Raw genomic sequence first — 20184 nt, forward strand, 5'->3', positions numbered from 1 at the left:
TAGTGGCAAAACCTTTGTTTCATTCTTATCAAAGACAATTCTTCTTTCAAGAGGAGACAACCAACCCTGTTGTAAAGGATCTACCAGAAAATTAAGAAACTTTTCTTTTGTTTGTGGTGACCAAACTAGGAGAGAAATGGCTTTGTTTAATTCAATTAAGGGGAGTAGCTCTTGAGTATAGTTTTAAATAGGGTGAAAAAACAGAATCCCTTTATTAACCAAAAGAAGTATCAATAGAGAAGTCCAGGATTCCATTGAGAAAGGTGGCCATTTTGTTAGGCCCTGTGCATGACATTGGTTTTCCTCAAAGACATCACCTCCAAGGATGCTCACATCTTCCAAGATTAACATTACTACAGTTCTACATGGTGAGTCAAGCCCTAAAACTGAATTTTGTATTCTTGTTTGAGTCTTTCTGTGGAATTTGTCTTTTGTTTCCTGAACAATATAACCTCTAATTAGAAGAGGCTCAGGTCAGACTGGGGTTTTCCATTAGCAGAGAAAACTGCCCTTTGTTCTCTTTTTCTAAGAAACCATGCTTGGATAGGTAATTAATAAATTTGTTTCTGGCAACTCTATACCAAATGAGCAGAGAACTGAGTTGTTCTTTTAAATACTAGGCTCTTAAAAGGAAGCTAGATAGTATATGGATAGAGTGCTGGGTCTGGATTCAGAAAGTCCTGAATTCAAGACTAGCTGTGGGACTGTGAGCTGAGTCTCTCTCTGCCTCAGTTTCCTCAATTGTAATATGGATATAATAATACTACCTACCTCCCAGGGTTGTTTGTGAGGATCAAATGTGTAAAGGTAAAGTGCTGCGCAAACCTAAAAGCACTCTATAAATGCTAGCTATTGTTGATAATGCTAACATTATTCCATTTAGTGTACCACATAGTAGCCATTTAAAACTTCATTTCAATCTGCAGAACTGAAATTAATGATAGAGAATGAGCTGATGCATGATCCTTGGGAGACATACATTCTAAATAAAAAGGTAGTGTAGTGAAATGGAAAGAATGTCTCTCACTTTACTACTCATGGATTTAATATCCTCTTAATCGTTTGGTTGTTTGGTGTGGTTGTCTTTGATACCAAAGGACTGGTGGTATTGTTTGGAAAACGGGTGGTTGGAGTAAGAAAGGACTAAACTACCCTTCAATTCTAAACCTATGACTATAAAGATCCTTCCAGTATTGGTCAATCAGTCAGTCAATAGCCATTTGTGCTAAGTGCTGGGTCAAAAGAAAGTCCTTGCCCTCAAGAAACTTGCAATCTGATAGCAGAGACAATAAATATGTTTTAGAAAACACCAACTGTCACTTTCAGATTTTAAGACATGTGCCCAGGAGGAGAGGGCCAGCAAAACCATCCAAAGAAGAATAAATTCCATAAACCTGACAGAGGCAGTAAGACTTATAAACTGGGCCTAGCCCCCCCTCCCCCAAAAAAGCCAAAGGGGGAAAAAATCCAATCATATCAAAATAATCCACAGACAGTGAGTTGCTGCTTACTAGATGTATAGTGAAATAGTCATAGCAAAATGCTTTGCAACTGAAGTGAGCAAGAAGTAAAGTACATGGCCATCAACTGGGAAATGGATGAAGTAAAACTTCAGTTTAGAAATGTCATGGGAAATTATTATGTATTAAAAAAGAGGAAGTCAGAAAAATATGGGAAGTTCTTCTGATTGAGCCGAGGAAGATCAGAATAAGTTGAACCAAGAGAGACCACAACAATCTAAAAGAAAAGACCACTAGGAGGAAGTTCAGCTCAGAATAAATGAAAAACATATGGAGTCACCAGAGAACAGATAATAAAATAAAGCTTGTTTGGAGTTGTGAACTGATTCAACCATCCAGAGAGCAATTTGGAATTATACACAAAGGGCAATAAAACTGTGCATTCCCTTTGATTCAGCATGCCACTATTAGATCTGGATCTCAAAGAGATCATAAGAAAGGGGAAAAGACCCACATGTTCAAAAATATTTATAGGAATTCTTTTTAGAATGGCAAAGAATTGGAAATTGAGGGGATGCCCATCAATTGGAGAATGGCTAAAGAAACTGTGGTATATGTGATGGAGTATTACTATTCTGTGAGAAATCATGAGCAGTCAGAGGTCAGAAAAGCCCTGAAAGACTTGTATAAACTGATTGTGAGTAAAGTGAGCAGAACCAGAAGAATATTGTATACATTAACAGCTACACGGTATGATGATCAGCTCTGATAGACTTAATTCTTCTCAGCAATACAACAATCAAAGACAATTCTAAAGGGTTTTTGATGAACAATGCCATCCACACTCAGAGTAAAAAATCTATGAAGCAGGACTTACGGCCAAGATGGTGGAGAGAAGACAGGCACTGTGTTAAGTGCTCCCTGTGTCACCTCAAAAATAACATGAAAGAAACCTCTTAACAGAAATTCGATCAAGAAAATCCAGAAAAAGAAGCTAAGAGAAGAACACCTACCAACAAGGTCAGTCTCAGGGGACCTTGAGTGAACCAAAAGAAGAGACCAGAGGATCAATGCAAGGACAGCAACAGGTGGGAAGCCAAAGGACCAGCATTAGCCTCAGAGACCCTGGTGAGAGGCAGGTCAAGAACCAGGGGAGGTCTGCAGTCCAGCTGGGTACAGGACCTGAACTCCAAACTTTTGAACATTCTTCCAGGAACAAACAGTAGCTGCTCCCCCCCCCCCAATCCCCTCAAGCACAGGTGTGGACAAAGGAGTCCACTCAGCTGAAAGGGATACTGGCTTCCAGCCCATTGTTCAAGGTCAACTCAGACCCTGCTGCCCCTCCTCCCTCCCTCAAGGATTGGGAGAGGGCTTCAATCACTCCATAGAAAGCAACCAACACCCCCTTATGGCTGGCCCTTGGAATTATTAAGCCAAGTGAACAAAGCCTCTAGGATCTTCAAAAGCAAATCTCTGAGAGCCAGCCCCACCCCCAACACAAGATCCTAGAAAAATGAAGAAAAACCAGTAAAAAGGGGGACCCATGGAGAAATATTTAGAAGGACCAGATTCTAACCCAGAGAGATCTAGCACTTCTGAGGAGAATATGAATAGGTCTCCAGTCCAGAAAGACTTCCTTGAAGAAATCAGGAAGGAGTTTAAAAATCAATTGGAAGGGGTGGCTAGGTGACGCAGTGGATAGAGCACTGGCCTTGGAGTCAGGAGTACCTGAGTTCAAATCCGGCCTCAGACACTTAATAATTACCTAGCTATGTGGCCTTGGGTAAGCCATTTAACCCCATTTGCCTTGCAAAAACCTTAAAAAAAACAATTGCAAAAGTTAAGAAAAGAAACTCAAGAGGAAATTAACACATTGCAAAAAGAAAACAAAACATTGGAAAATACAATTGGACAAATACAAAAAGAAAATAATTTTCTCAAATCAATTGGGACAACCTGAGAATTATAGGGCTTCCTGAAAACATTGAAGAGGAAAAAAAGCCTGGACTTAATATTACAGGATTTAGTGATGGAAAACTGCCCTGATATTATGGAACCATTGGGCAAAATAGTTATTGAAAGAATACATTGATTCCTTCCAGAAAGAGATCCTAAAATGAAAACACCAAGAAATACTGTGGCCAAATTCCAGAACTAACAGATAAAAGAGAAAATCCTGCAAGTAGCCAGAAAGAAACAATTGAAATGCCAAGGAGTCCCAGCAAGAATTACGCAGGTCCTGGCTACATCAACATTAAGGGATTCAAGGACCTGGAATGAGATATTCCAAAGAGCAAGGGAGGTTGGAATGCAGCCAAGAATCCACTATCCTGCAAAGCTGACCCTTCTCTTCCAGGGGAAAAGATGGACATTTAATGAACTGGGAGACCTCCAACATTTCCTGACAAAAAAGACCAGAGCTAAATAGAAAATTTGGATATCAAACAGGAGGCTCAAGAGACACATGAAAAGGTTAAAAAAAGCTAAAGGGAAAAAAATTGCTATCCAATAAGATGAAAAAAGCTAAATCCTTACCTTAGAGACTCTAATAACTCTTGAGAATTGTAACTTTATTAGAGAGAATATACTTAGCCAGAAGTGATGGACACTCATAACTTTTCTGTGACTCAGAATGATTTAAAAACAATACCTCCTTAAAAGGGGGGGACAGTAAGGAGATGGGATGATGGAAGAGACTAAATGGGGTAAATCTCATTACATCAAGAGGTACAAAAGACCTAATGTAATAGAGGGGAAGAAGGGAGGAGGTGAGAACCACCTCAATCTTCCTCTCATCAGACTTGGCTTAAAGTTAACTTACATACATCCAGTTAAGTAAAGAAACTTATCTTACCTTTCAAGTATTAAAAGGGGAAAAGGGGAGGGGGGATGGGAAGGGGGAGAAAAAGGGGAACTAACAGAAGGGGGAAGGAGAAAAGGGAAAAGGGGAAAGAAAGGGGGAGGGAGTTGATATAGGAGGGTAAACACACTGAAGGTGATGGTATTCAGAAAAAAATACTGGGGAATATGGATAAAGGGAAAAAAGGAGGGAAATACAGACAGAGGGAAGATAGCATGGAAGGCATAAAGAGTTAGTAATTATAACTTTGAATGTGAATGGGATGAACTCTTCCTTAAAACACAAGAAAATAGCAGAGTGGAATAAAAACCAGGAACCTGGGGCAGCTAGGTGGTGCAGTGGATAGAGCACCAGCCCTGGAGTCAAGAGTACCTGAGTTCAAATCCAGCCTCAGACACTTAATAATTATCTAGCTGTGTGGCCTTGGACAAGCCACTTAACTCCATTGCCTTGAAAAATCTAAAAAAAAATCCTACAACATGCTGCTTCCAAGAAACTCATTTGAAGCAGAGAGATACATATAGGGTAAAAGCAAAAGGTTGAAGCAAAATATATTTTGCTTCAGTTGAAGTGAAAAAAGTAGGGCTTGCAATCCTTATCTCAGACAAAGCAGCTGCAAAAATAGATAGCATTAAAAGAGATAAGAAAGGACTCTATATCATCCTAAAAGGTACTACAGACAATAAAGTAATTTCAATACTAAATATGTACACGCCCAATGGTATAGCATCCAAAATCTTAGAGGAGAAGTTGAAAGAGCTACAGGAAGACACAGACTGCAAAGCTCTACTAGTGGGAATGGCTCAACAAACTATGGTGTATGTATGTTATGGAACACTATTGTTCTATTAGAAACTAGGAGAGATGGGAATTTAGGGAAGCACAGAAGGATTTGCATGAACTAGTGCTGAGCGAACTAAGCAGAGCCAGAGAAACGTACACCCTGAAGGCAGTGTGGGGGTGATGATCAATCTTGATGGACTTGTTTATTCCATCAGTGCAACAATCAGGGACAATTTTGGGCTGTCTGCAATGGAGAACACTATCTGTATCCAGAGAAAGAATTGTGGAGTCTAAACAAAGACTAAAGACCATTACCTTTAATTTTAGGAGAAAAAAACTGTTAGCATGTAATTTTGCTATCTCTTATACTTTTTTTTCTTCCTTAAGGATATATACCATATATATCATATATATCATCACATTCAACTTAGATCAATGTGTACCATGGAAACAATGCAAAGACTAACAGACTGCCTTCTGTGCAGGGTGTGGGGAGGGAAGCAAGATTGGGGGAAAATTGTAAAACTCGAAATAAATAAAATCTTTAATAAAAAAAAAATCTATGAAGCCTAAGTGCAAAGCAAACTATTTTCAATTTAAAAAATTATTTTTGCTTTATTTTTTCCTCTCTCATGATTTTTTCACTTGTTTTCTGATTCTTCTTTCACAACATGACTAATATGGAAATATGTTTGGCATAGTTATACACACATAATCTATATAAGGTTGCTTGCTATCAAGGGGAAGTGGAGAGGGAAAAGAAGGATGGAGAAAAAAGTGGACCTCAAAAAATCTTACCAGAAAATGAATATAGAAAATTGTCTTTGAGTATATTTGGAAAAAATAAATAAATTTATGAAATAAGATATATCTTGTCCTTTATAGTAATGAGGTGAGGGACTAGTGAGACAGGATATTGCATACCCTGCTGGGTATATCAGATAACATGTTCAGGTTTAACAGTTTCATTTTATTTTGTTTTTTTGGTCACAAGGGAGGTTTCAACCTGATGAAAGGATAGAGCTAACAAGAGTTAACATTTCCATAGCATTTTACGGTTGGCAAAATACTTTAGACTATCCCATTAGATCCTCCCAAAAGTCCTGTGTGGCAGGAGCTATGATTAACCCCATTTTACAGATGAAAAAAAACTGAGACTGAGAAGGGTTAAGTGATTTTTCCCAGGATTTTTGAACTTTGCTTCCTAACTACATGCCTCTTACTGCTTCAAATTTCTGTGGAATGAGAAAAAAAGCAACAAATTTTTTTAAACAAAACATATATTAAATGTATAATCTATATCAGATTATCTACAGTCATAGAGAGAGGAGAGGAAGGAGAGAGGTAGAAGAATATAGAACTGAAAATCTTACAGAAAATGAAGTTGAAAACTATCTTTACAAGTAATTGAAAAATAAATAAAAATTAGATTTAAAAAAAATACCCTGTTACTAGAGTTTTAAAAAGAGGGAGATAATTTGCCAAGAAAGTCATCTTTACATCAATTCCTTCTAAGGAAAATTCCAAGGGGAAAAGAGAGGAAGTAGGAAGAAAGATGTCTGCTGTTGGTCATGAAAAGTGAAACTGGCCTATATGGTGAAAGAATAGTCATCCTTTCCCTGAAAGGACAATGGTTCTGGTGTTTACACTCTATAGAACTCTGGAAAAGTCACTTCACTTTTCTGAACCTCAGTTTCCTTATCTATAAAAAATTAATAAGTTGAACTAGATGATCCCTGATTTCCCCTTCCATCACTAGAGTCATTATCTCATAACCCATTTCTGACTCCTATGCCCTTTGGCATTTATGGGGGAAAGGAAGGGAAATGGTAAACAATTTCACAAAATAAAAGGAATTTTGAAGCCCAGAAATGCCCTCTGTTGGTGGAGGTAGCTCATTTGTAACATAAAGTCTCACGGAGTTGCTTGATATGTTGTGACATTTTCATGGTAATATCCATAGCCCTTTGGGTCAGAGTCAGGACTGAAATCCAGATCTTCCTGACTCCTGGGTCACTAGATAAGGGGCAGAGTCAAGATGATGGAGAGAAGCCAGGAACTCCTGACTCCTGAACTGGCATTCTATTCTCTATATACATCCTCAGATTTCAGAACATCTAGAGCTCACACTATATCCATATGTCATGCTTTCCATGTCTTTTTATAAATGTCCTTCCACTTATGAATGTTGGCATCGTTCCTCTCATCTCTAATCATTAAAATAGAACTTCATATAGTATATTTTATATCAAAATAAAACTTTAAGATGATAAATTCATTTCAAATTGGTATATATAATTTTACATTTATATTAAGTAGACAACAGACAAGACAATAGGAGACCTAGACTTCAGTCTGAGTTCTGACCCTTGGCTCACTAGGAGAGTTTGGTCAAGCCCCTTCTACATTGGGCTTCAGTTCCTCCCCGGCAAAATAAAGGTTTTGGATTACATGGACTTTAAGGTTTTTCCAGGTCTAAAATTCTCTGTTCTAAGGCCCCTTTAAGCTCTGTCATTCAGTATTCAATGTTTCAAACAGCTGGGGTCCCTCCCAACTATTAAATGCTATAAATTCTCAACTAGCTCTGGTTCTAAGTTCTAAGGTTCTCCCTGGTTTTATATTTCATAGTCTAAGTGTCCTACAAGGTCCATAATTCTATACTCTAAGACCCCAGGGATCTAAAGATACCTGAAAAATCAATGCCTTCCACACATTTGGCTAGCTGGCTGCTTTTACAGACTTTGTGGCCACCTAACATGCTCAGAATTAGTTACAGGCTGAGGAGTTCCTCTCAGCTCCCAGATTCCCTTATGGTTCTCTGAAGGACTTTGGAAATTCTCAGGGCAGTGGCTCTGACCTGCCCTATTAGAGTTAATGGGACCAATAAGATTTAGCTTTTGTTCTTATCTGCCACAAATTAAAATATTAAGGCATTCAGACTGCCCAGACAATTGGGACTTGGGGGGGAGAAGGCCAAATTCAACTCCTTACCAATATAACCCTTCTCCTGGGATGAGAACAGCTTTATTATCCCAAGCAATCCAAGGCCTGGATACTGGATGCTTGCCCAGGAGGGTCAAAGAGGCAATGCCTTACATCACTGGCTAGAAGGGTAAGATTGTCTATGCTGCTCCTATCCTTGAATAATCTGATGTGGTCTTGAAGTAATTCAGTTCAATTCTAGAAACATTAATTAAGCATTCCTATGAAGCATTATCCCAGGCACCAATGGCACCAGCTAAAATGGAGATAGCAGGCTGCTCTTGGGCATCTAAGAGGTAGCTATGGTCTTCCTCTCATCAACAGACATAGGAGGGAAGAGTAAGATTTTAAAGAATTTTGGGGAACTTCCCAAAGGTCCAATTTCCTATTTTCACAGAGATCAATGTCTTTCATATTTACTGGTTGACTCTTTAGAGTTCTGCTCATGAACCAGCCATAACAATTCAAATTAGAAAAAGAATGCTCACTAAAGTAGAGGACATGGTTCTAACCCTCAAAAAAAGACTAAAGATGTTGGGAACAGAAGAGAATGATCATTCCTTCAAGACTCAGCTTATCTGCTTTTTGAAGCTTTTCTTAATTTCTCCAAATGTAATTATTGCCTCCCTTTCTTAAATATCTTATTTCTATTTATTCTGAATATGGCTAATCTAAGATATGTTCTCTAATAGAATGTAAGAACTTTATGGGCAGGGGCCATTCCATTTATTACATCTGTATCCACAGGAGATGGTCAATAAATTAATGTTTATTGACCTATTGATTGTAGACCTAACATATAAAAAAACAAAACAAAGAACATTAGACTTCTTTGGTACAGAAGAAGTAAAAAGGGAAGAAGAATCAAAATTCATAAAATCAAGAAGGAATACCAAATCTGGAATATCAGAAAGATATAGAAGATAAAGGAAAAGAGTTTTAGAATCATATCTGGCACAAACTAGCAAAATCCAAAAAAGATTGTCCTCACTGATTTGATAGGGCAATTGAGTAACTAAGCAATGAAAGGGTCTACATGGCATCACATTTTAAATTGATGACAAAGTCTTCCCTCCCCCAACTCTCAGGTGTATGTTATAGCTCTTGCTATTCTACAACTCTTCTCTCCAACTTTTCAGCATAGAAAGGCCAAATCTACTCACCTGAAGACTGAGGGTTCGAGAGGAAAAGGCAGGGATGCAACAGGCCAAAATAGGGCACCAGAAAGGGGCTTTGTTTTTCTTATCCTCATCTGGGCTTTTCCAGCCAGGCTGATTCTCTTCCCCTAGAACCAATGGAACAAGATAGGAAGGAGTTGGTTAGTTCTGGTGAGGGGAAAGGGAAAAGTGGTTAAAAATCCTAAACTTGGATCACTTATCTCTAAGCCTCAGGAGCCTAGACCAGTCTCAGGAGCATTGTCCAACAGAGTAATCTACAATGTGTTTCTAGATCATGGGCCAGGAAGGCCTCTTTCAAGCATGATAGAAATTAATTCTCATTCTTCCTTCACAGCTTCCCTTATTCCTGGGAAATTCTCTAACCAATATTACAAAAATTAAAGCCAGAGCTAGAAGGGCCCTTAGAACAATTTCCTCTAAATATAGATACCTAAACAAGGGAGAAAGCAGAGAAAGAAAACTATAGACCAAAATCAATCATGAATACCAATGCAAAATATTGACTTATTAGGAACATACTTAAATTCATAATAATGAAAGCCATTTCCCAGTAAATAAATGGGATATGAATAGCAGTAAAGAAAAAATAAAGTTAGCAATAGCTACCTCTCCCAACAAGAAAAATATCTGTTCCAAATTACTAATGAGAAATGTAAATTAAATCGAAGATTTCATCTCACATGAATTAGATTAGCAAAGATGACAAAAAAGGGAAATAACCATTGTTAGAGAGGATGTAGGAGAATAATCACGCAGATGCATTGTCATTGGATATATAAACTTATAATGGGCTGGCAAACAATTTGGAACTATACCCAAAAAGTCACTGAACTCTATACCTTTCGACTTCAGTGATGCCACTACTAAGGAATTTTATTATGCAAAGGCAAAGAAAAAGGAGGAAAAAGACCCAAGTGTGCAAAAATATTTGTAGCGATGCTCTTGGTGACAGCAAAGAACCAGGTGCAAATGTGGTTCCTGTCACCAAGGCCTGGAGAAACAAATTATGGTATCTCCATAGGAAAGGATGAAAGGGATGGATTTAGAAAAACCCAAGAAGATTTTCATTAACAAAATCAGAGTAAATAAAGCATACCCAGAACAATTTATACAATGACAATAGATCTGAAAACTCTGATCAATGTACTCATAAAATATGATTCATGAATAATATATATATAAAGACATATGTAGACACCACACACACTCATATAGAAATAGATGTATACATATGAGACAACTGTTGATGAAGTGTGCTGCCTACCTCATAATAGAATGGGATGGAATGAAGGTACAGAATAAAATATACATTTTCAGACATGGTCAATATATGGGTTTGTTTTCTAAAAGAATTTTTTTTCAATTTAGTGAAACTGAAGTGGAGAAGTTGATAATAGAAGGAAAGGAAATAAAAAAGTATCACTGAAGCATTTTTTAAAACTACATGGACAGAAAGATATTCCAGAGGGAGACATAGATGAGCCGAATGGCTTTGAAGTTAATGTGATAAACTTATTATATACTTATTTTTTAAAAATACAATCTTTACAAATAAAATTCACAGATTCCCACATGCAATCATTTTCTGTCCTTTCTATATAAAAATAATTAGGTTGTTGGTATTGCCAAACTCTGAATCACAAAGAATTAAGAGAAAAAAAGGATATCATTTGAAAGAACTTCAAAACAAAGACTATCAGACCTGAAATAACTTTACTAAAAGCTAAAACTAGAAATGAAATTTAGCATTTTCAGTAATAATAGTAATATTTCTATATCTCTTTTAAGATTTCTAAAACACTTTTGCCAAGTTCTCATTTGATCCTCACACAAACTTTGGAATTGTGCTATGATTATACCCATTTTGTAGATAAGGAAACTAAGACAGAAAAAGATTAAGTGACTTGTTCGGGGGTTATACAGCCAGCATCTAAGGCAGGATTCAAACTCAGGTCTTCTTAACCCTAAGTCAAGTTCATCCACTACACTACCTAGGTGTCAAGTACTCTATTCACTATACCACCTAGGTGCCTCAGGTTTTCATAACAGATCCAAAAGGAACCTTTCACATCAAATAATCCAAATATTTAACAGAGAACTGGAATCATGAAGAAACCGAAAACCACAAAGCAGTCAGGCCACCAACACCCATCTTCTGTCCCCAAGATTCTTCCCACTACAACTGAGGCAGCCTCCTCAAAGGTCTATCCTTCGAGTCCTTCCTGACTAGACCATAATGAAAGATACTCTTCCTATTCCCTAGTGATCCATACAATTCCCTTCCTCTCTGAGGCCCCCACTTTACTCATGTGTAGATCCACAGACCTATGACTCACTAAGTCCTAGGGTGAGGGGAGCAGTCCCTTAGGGCAATCAAAGCTATGGGAGCATCGCCCTCATGAGGGAGCTATTACTTCCTGTAGTCTACAGCTCTGGGGCTGAGCACAGCTAAATGATGTGGAGTCACTGATGGGAAGCAGAGAAGGGCTCATTAGCCAATCCAATGTCTTCATCAACCCTCTGGCTGCTTGGACCTCTTCAGTAGTAGCAGCAAAGAACCGAGTTCCTAGGCTAGGCTGTACCAACTCATAGCAAAAATGAGATCAGCAAAGGGAGCTAAGCTTTGCACAGCCATAAAAATTATCATCTTAAGAGTCCTAGAGTCTCTCTCTCTTCCAGGCTAATTATCATCATAATTTCTATTATTGAATCATATCCAACTCTTTCATAACCCCATTTGAGATTTTCTTGGTAAAGATACTGTAATGGTTCACCACTTCTTTTTCCAACTCATTTTACAAATGAGGAAACTGAGGCAAGCAGAGTTATTTGACCTGCCTAAGGTCACACAGCTATTAAGTGCCTCAGGCCAGATTTGTGCTCATAAAGATGAGTCCTCCTGACTCCAGTATACAATTCACTACTTAGCTGCCTTTGCGGTTGTTCAGGTGTTTCAGTTGTGTCCAATTCTTCATTACCTCATTTAGGGTTTTCTTAGCAGAGATACTAGAGAGGTTTGCCATTTCCTTCGCATTTTACAGAGGAAACTGAGGCAAAGAGGTGAAGTGATTTGTCCAGGGTCACACAGTTACTAAAGGTTTGAACTTAAATCTTCCTAACTCCAGGCCTGGAACCCTATCCACCATGCCACCTAGCTGCCCAATAAGAATAATAATAGTAATGGCAAACTTAATAAATGCTTTACACTTTGTCTCATTTGATTTTCCCAACAATTCTCGAAGGTAGGTGCTATATTTATTCCATTTTAAAGATGGAAAGTGAGGCTCAGAAGAGTCAAATGACTTGCCCAGGGTCATACAGCTAGTTGGGGGGAGGACTTAACTTAGGTTTCCCTATCTACAGCTCTTGAATCCTATGCAAGGTGCTACATCCAATGGTTTATTCAATAATGATAATGTTCTGATGATGACAATGATAGCTCCCATTTTCTTAGTGATTTATGGAGTAACTGCTCTATCCTCACCATCATCCTGGGACACAGTTTGGGTAAAGATTATCATTCTCATTTGATGGATGAATAAACTGATGGATGAATATCTTGCTCAAGGTCATAAAACCACTGAATGGCAAGAGCTGGGATTGAAGTTGAGTGTTTGAAAATCCAAAGCTCTATCCACTTTATTAAGACTCCCCTCTACTCCCAATTTTTTCATGCAAATATCAACTTCACCCCCCCCCCCATTTAAAAGCTACAATAAAAATGCTCAAAAGCCCTATTACAAAGCCAGATCTCAAATGACCTGGTAGAACTTGGATAAATGAAAATCCTTAGATAAGCCCCAAATATCAAAGAACCCAAGACAAGAAAGTAGAAGACCTGGACTCTACCAAGAATGACTTGGGTGAACAAGTATAAATCATGACACCAAGGAGTAGCAAACTCTTCAATAAGATAGTTTGTATTACGTGATCTCAAACTTCATTTCCAGATTTGAAATTCTCTTTTCTAAAAGACCTTTCCACCTTTACATTTTATTTATGTCACAGCTCTGACATTCTAGGTTCTAAGATCTTCCCTAGCTCTGATATTCTATGTTCAGAGAGGCTCTGACATCCTGTGTTCTAAGGACCTTCCCAGCTCTGACATTCTGTGTTCTAAGGGCCCTCCCAGCTCTGATATCCTATGTTCTAAGGGCCCTCCCAGCTCTGACATCCTGTGTTCTAAGAGCTCCCCCCCAGCTCAGACATCTTGTGTTCTAAGGACCCTCCCACCTCTGACATCCTTTGGCAACCTTCCTTAGTACTGCTGCAACATTCCAAAAGTCCCCTGTGATTTCAAATTGTCTGGGGAAAGGACTTTGGAGAGCATACAAGAGTTAAGGAGAAGGGAAAGGAGACCTTTCAATCCAGGGAGGTCTGGATTGACCCAGATCAGTAAATGGACCCCGGTTAGGCAGGAACTGAATGAATTGTCAACAGCAGAATGAGACAAACTAACAATATGGAAAAGCCACCACACATTATGCAAATGGCAGATACCGTTAAGATTCAAACAACCTGTTGTTCAATACTTTCAGACTCCTATCCACCACATATCCATTTATTCATTCACTCCTTTATTTGTTCACACATTCAACAAATATCTGATGATAATAATGCCGCCAACAACAACACCTGGCATTTCCATAGTGCTTCAAAGTTTATAAAGTTTATAAAACACCCTTAGATGTGTTTTACCTCACTTGAGCCTGGCAGCAAACCTATGCTGTAGTCTCTCCAGGGACTAGGTAGCCCGATTTTACAGACAAGGAAACTGAGACTCAGGATAGCAAAATGATGCAGACCCAGCTAACAATACGGAGGGAGACTTCTAATCTCCCAGTAGGTAATTGAGCTGACAGACACAGTAAATATTTGATAAGCACCTACTGCATTCATACATACTACTAAACTCAAATTAACTTGAACTCATCAAAGCATGCTCTTCTTTTCCTTTGTCTCTTGGAAGTCTTTCCTTCCAGCCCAATCTACACCTTTCCAGATTACCCCAATTCTTAATGCCTTTCCTAATTATGTATCATTTTTATTGTTATTCAATCATTTTTTAGTAAGGCCCAAATCTTCATGACCCCATTTGGGGTTTTCTTGGCAAAGGTACTAGAGTGGTTTGCTATTTACTTCTCTAGGTCACTTTATACAGATAAGGCAAACAGTTAAATGACTTGCCCAGGGTCATAAGCTAGTGAGTATCTGAAGACAGATTTGGATTCATGGAGTTGTGCTCTGTCCAGTGAATCACCAAGCTGCCTCACCTAGTATTTAGTGCCATTTATTTTGCATTCATTTTGTATAAACTCACAAATAAACCATTTCTCTGACAGACTATAAATTCCTCAAGAACAAGAATTGTTTCACTCTGTATCTTTGTATCCCTAGCACAATACATGCCCACAAAACAAACTTAATAAATGGTTGTTGGGTGTTAGAAATGTAAAGACCAAAAAAAGTCCAAAAATACCAAACCATGACCAAGCTTGGCTCTGGGGAAGAGTTGAAAACATGTGTCTCCATTCCTATAGATGCATTCCATAGACTATGGGTGTGTATTACTAGATACAATCAGACGCAATTAATTGTTGCGTGGCAATGCTGAACTGCCTTGTTTCTATTTTTAAAATATCAGTTACAGGGAATGGCTCATTGAGTAGGACATGATGGAAGGCTGTAATAATCAAAATAACAATAATGAAGATAGCTAGCATTTATACAGCTGGCCAGCAAAGTGTTTTTTACAAATATCATCTCATTTGAGCTTCACAACAACCCTGGGAGGCAGATGTTATTATTTTCCCTCTTTTATAGATAAGGAAACTGAGGCAGACACATAAGTGATTTGCCCAGGGACTCATGACTTTTAAGCAAGTGTGGTTGATTATGTATGCAGGTATCCATGGATCCTGTGCTCTCTCCATTGTCCCACCTAGGCACCTTTATTCAGGAATAAAGGTGATATAAAAAATAAAGGATTATCAATAAAAAGGATTTTCATAAATAGTTTAAGAAAAAAAAGTTTGAGAAGTCAGAGTCCCTATCTTCTGGGAGTTATCTGTATAGTGGGGGAATTAAACACTAACACAGATTTTTAATATATTATTGGCATTTTGAGAATTACAAAACAAAATTCTAGGGTAAGTCAGAAGGGAAAGGTTACTATCAACCAGGGATATCCAGGAAACCTTCCTGAAGAAGTGGTATCTGAATTGGGCTTTCAAGGATGGAAGGGCGGATAGAAAAATAACAGACTTCTTGAGTCAGAGGAGGGAGGGAGATAAAAGCTGGACAAAGGAAATTCCAGAGTCCTTTTTCTGAATATAGTATAAGTGACTCTGCAGACATATGCTTTTTCCCCCATATACTGCCAAATCTCTTTTCCCCTGTGTTTTTTCCTCTTTCTCTTCTTTGCTCCATTCACCCACCTCCTATCAAGCCTTTATAATTTATTGTTATTATTATTATTTTTAATGATCTGACCTTTTCACTCCAGATGGCTCCCTCTGCCTGACTCTGATCTCTCATATTAGAAGGAAAGCTAGTGGCAGCTCTCCATCTGCTGGGCCATTGTTCCCAGAGCTAAACCATACAGGGCTGAGACCAAATTAAAAAGCTATTGCAAGAAAACCTTGATAACCCACTTGGGCAATTGACATTATGAACAAGTTAGACTGGCAAAGCAGTTATTTCCAATTGACATTAAGTGGGAACTTATTTAGTGTCAAGTCATATTTACAGGGCCCATTTGGCACTGATGCCCATACAAAATGGCTCAGTCTGAAGCTTGGAACTAGTTACAAAAGTGGGCCTATGTTGGCTTGGCTCTTCATCTTCTGGTGTTCTCACCCCAACTCTACTGTTACCATCACGAGATTACCTCTTCCTGCCCAAAGGTGGTCACAAATAAAGAAGAGATAGTCATCCCTCTGAGGTTGCTCTCTTTCTACTCATTTATGCCTCTCCAGCATGTTCCTGAATCTCCAACCAGGCCAATCTCTTCATTGTCCTATACATACCATACTCATTCTTACCTCTGCACATGAGATTTCAGGGTATTAAAGAAGGAATATTGGGAAATATCTGGGGGAAGCAAGCAGAAGAAAGCCCTAGAAGACATAATGGTGGAGCTGGAAATGGCATAAGAACAGAGGAAGGGGCTTCAGAGCTGGGATGAATGTTACAATAATGAAAATAGAATTTAAAGGAATCTAAAAGAGAAGACTTTAGAATTAGAAGAGATCTTAGAACATAAAACATCAGAGCTAAAAAGGAACATGAAGCAGAAAATGTCAAACTGGAGAAGACCTTAGAACATAGACTGTTAGAACTGGGAGGGAATTTAGAACATAGAATGTCAGAGATGGGAGGCGAATTACAACATAGTAATATCAGAGCTGGAAAAGAATTTAGAGCAGAACATGTCAGTCTGAAAAGGACTTTAGAATACATTATGTCAGAGTTAGAAGGATATTAGAACAAGGAATGTCAGAGCTAGAAGTCTTAGGACATGGAATATCAGAGGTGGAAGGGGTCTTAGAACATAGAATGTCAGACCTGGAAAGGATCTTAGAACAAAGAATGGCAGAGCTGGAAGGGGTCTTAGACCACAGAATGTCAGAGCTAGAAGGGACCTTAGAACATAAAATGTCAGAGCTGGAAGAGAGTCTTAGAACATAGACTGTCAGAACTAAAAGAAATTTTAGAACATAGAATGTAAGAACTAGAAGGGGGTCTTAGAACATAGAATGTTAAAGCTAGAAGAGGTCTTAGAATATAGAATATCAGAGCCAGACGGGGTCTTAGAACATAGAATGTCAGAACTGAGAATGTAAGATCTGGAAGGGGGTCTTAGAATATAGAATGTTAAGTGTTATAAGGAATTTTAGAATAGAGAAAGAATGGTAGATGTAAAAAGAACTTTAGAAATCATCTACTTCAACCCTCTCAGTTATACTAGAACCAAAGAAATGACATGATTCATCCCATATCAGACAAGTCATTTGGAGATCATTATGTTGCTTTTCAGTTTCACTGGGGTACTGGAAGTGGCAAAAGTTGAGGTTGGAATGACAGGTATTAAATTGTGGAGGACCTTGAATAGGGATTAGATTTTATACAGCAGGCATTGAGAAACAAGGATTTGGGTGATATAGTAGAAAGACTCAAGAACTGATATCAGAAGACCCTGGGCAAATGATTTGCCCAGGGTCTTCTGATGGTAGGGTTAGATCAGAGGAGTATCTTTGACCTGTCTATCCCCAGAGTGATTCAGAAGAGGTGATTCAGGCTAATTGTGAGCCAACATTATTTAGGGTCAAGGGAAAGAGAACTGACATTCTCAGTAATCTTGGAAATTTCCCTAGATCCTCACAACCTGTTTCATTCTCTTTCCTGGTGTGGCAAAAAGAATGTTGGATTTGGAGAAAACTGTGGGTTCATAATATAGCCTTATCACCTGCATGGCCTTAGCCAGTTCCTCATTCTGGGCCTCAGTTTATTTAACAATAAAATGAAAGTGTTGAACTACCGCATCTAAGGTCCCTTCCAGCATAGGCACCATAGAGATACTGTGCCAAAGATCACTTCTTTTTTCAGAGGCATCATAGATTTAGAGATAATTGATCATAAGGATCTCTCTCTCTCTCTCTCTCTCTCTCTCTCTCACACACACACACACACACACACACTCATCATCATCATCATCATCTCAAAGTTGAGGATACTGAGACTCAGAGAGGTTAAGTGATTAGCCCAGGGTCACACAGCCAGTAAGAGTAAGAATCAGGATTCAAACTCAGGTCTTCCTGACTCCATGTCTAACACTATCCATTACACCACACTACTTCCTATCTCCTTAAATTTGGTTGCTTCTTTGTTTCACGCTCACAGGAGCATATTTGACTTTAACCATATCACATGGTCGGTACAGGGGGCATACATGCATGAAGAATAAGATAAAAAAAAGAAAGAAATAAAAAGAAATAAAATCCTATACTCAAAAATGTCTTTAACATGTTTTATTTCTAACAGGTTTATATTATTCCACCCCAACCCTCCTCCCCCTCCTCCTCCCCCATAACCAGGCTCTGCAGATAAAAACAAACTAACAAAATAAAAGAAACAAATTATTCCAGCCCCAGGGGGACTCAGGCATTCAAATAAGATTTCAAATGAATTTCCTTCCATTAAAACTTTTGCTGCAGTAGAACAGCATAAAGATAAGGCAGTAGAGCATCTTCAGAGGAAATGGAAAGGAGAAGGGACTGGGTTGGCCCGCATCACTCATCAGGGCTCTCCACCACACTCTAAGCCCCCTTTCATCCAGCCTATCAGGGGAAAACCTAAAGGAGGCTTTAAAGCTAGCATGCAAACAGAGCCTGGTTACTGGCCTGGGGCAACTAGAACAGAACCAACTTGAGGAAGGGGGAGGGATTCCTTCCCAAAGAAGGTAATCAGTGATATGTCTCAGGGCCTGGGGGTATCTGCCCTTTCCCAGCAGGAGTCTAACCATGGACACCCCCTGGTGATTTGGTGCCTTGACTTTTTGGAAGATAAGCCTCTGAGCTTTCAACATCCCAGGAACCCCCACACTATGAGGGGAAACCTCAAAGATTAGCTCTGTCCTTTCCTCAAGCTGCCCCTCTGCGACACTGAGGGTTGGATACATCAGGAGAATAACTCAGGGGGCAAGATTGGCAGAAGTGGACCAAGCACATGAATCCCTAAGGAGATTGGAGATGGGGAGCAAAGCCCCATATAGAACAAAATATTAGTAACAGTTCTTTTGTGGATAACAGAGCTGGAAACAAAGGAAGTGTCCCTGGATGGGGAAATAAATGGCTAAACAAAATGTGGCATATGAACATAATGGGATATTACTGCACTGTATGAAACAATAAATATGAAGAAATCAGAGAAGACACATGAACCAATGCAAAGTAAATGAACAAGACCAGGAAAACAATTTACAGTGACAAAGGTTTAAATAGAAAGAACAATAACAAAAGCAAATGGAATACTGTGTGATTAAAAGGACCAAGACCAGTCCCAAAGACAAAATGGAAAAATGGAACTTTCTCCCTTCTTTGCAGAAATGGGGGACTATGACTGCTTTAGAATGTTTGTGATAATGAATTTTTCTGAATTGCAGTTTTCTCTACTTTTTTTACTTTTTTTATAAAAAAACATAATAGCTCTCTGGGAAAGACTGGAAAGGGGTATATTTGGAAGTGAAAATCATATTAAAACAAAAACAATAAAAAAAATTAGAAACAAACAAAATGAAGTAGACCAAACCTATTTTCTGTACTAGTAAACGAAAAGAATGGACTGGATGTCTCTAAAGTTTCTCAGTTCTGACGTTCTTTGTTTTAAGGACCTTCTCCCAGCTCATTCTATTCTAAGGCCTCTTCCAGTTCTCCCATTCTCTGTTCTAAGGGTCCCTTTCAGTGATCATAGTCTTTATTCTAAGACCCCTTTTAAAAATATATCTCTGAAACTATTCAGGTCCAATGAAAAGAACATTGATTCTGAAGTCACGAGACTTGTTTTTCGGTCCCAGCTTGGCTATTTATAACTATCCATAATTTCCTTGGGTGTCGCATCATCTACCTTGCCATCTTTATCATATTGTCATCTTTTGGCCACCACTCTCTACCATTATCTTTGAGTCCAGTAACCAATCAGTGTAACCACTACCTCTAGAAAAGTTTTCTCTACTGATTGCCAATTAGATCATCCCAGTTACACACAGACCAAAATTCCTTCCCTGACTATTGATCTCCAGCCAAACTAACTTTCTTGAAATTTCTTGTACATCATAGCCCATGTCCCATTCCAGATCTTTGCAATGGCTATCCACCATGCCCAGAATATACTCCTTCCTCTTAGAATCCCTTGTTTTACTTCA

At 38.6% G+C, this 20184-nt stretch overlaps 1 protein-coding gene across 6 annotated transcripts in view; it reads right to left on the minus strand.

Annotated features, from left to right (window-relative positions):
- ARHGEF10L (Rho guanine nucleotide exchange factor 10 like) overlaps positions 1-20184 on the minus strand; it is a 252095-nt gene that overhangs the window by 53228 nt on the left and 178683 nt on the right. For all 6 annotated transcript variants that reach the window (XM_074218287.1, XM_074218286.1, XM_074218285.1 and 3 more), the window contains one exon: positions 9249-9370. In XM_074218287.1, coding sequence (XP_074074388.1) covers positions 9249-9370 — 122 coding nt within the window. The remainder of the gene's footprint in view (positions 1-9248; positions 9371-20184) is intronic.

This window comes from Macrotis lagotis, chromosome 1 (genome assembly GCF_037893015.1).
Source record: "Macrotis lagotis isolate mMagLag1 chromosome 1, bilby.v1.9.chrom.fasta, whole genome shotgun sequence".
NCBI lineage: Eukaryota > Metazoa > Chordata > Mammalia > Peramelemorphia > Peramelidae > Macrotis > Macrotis lagotis.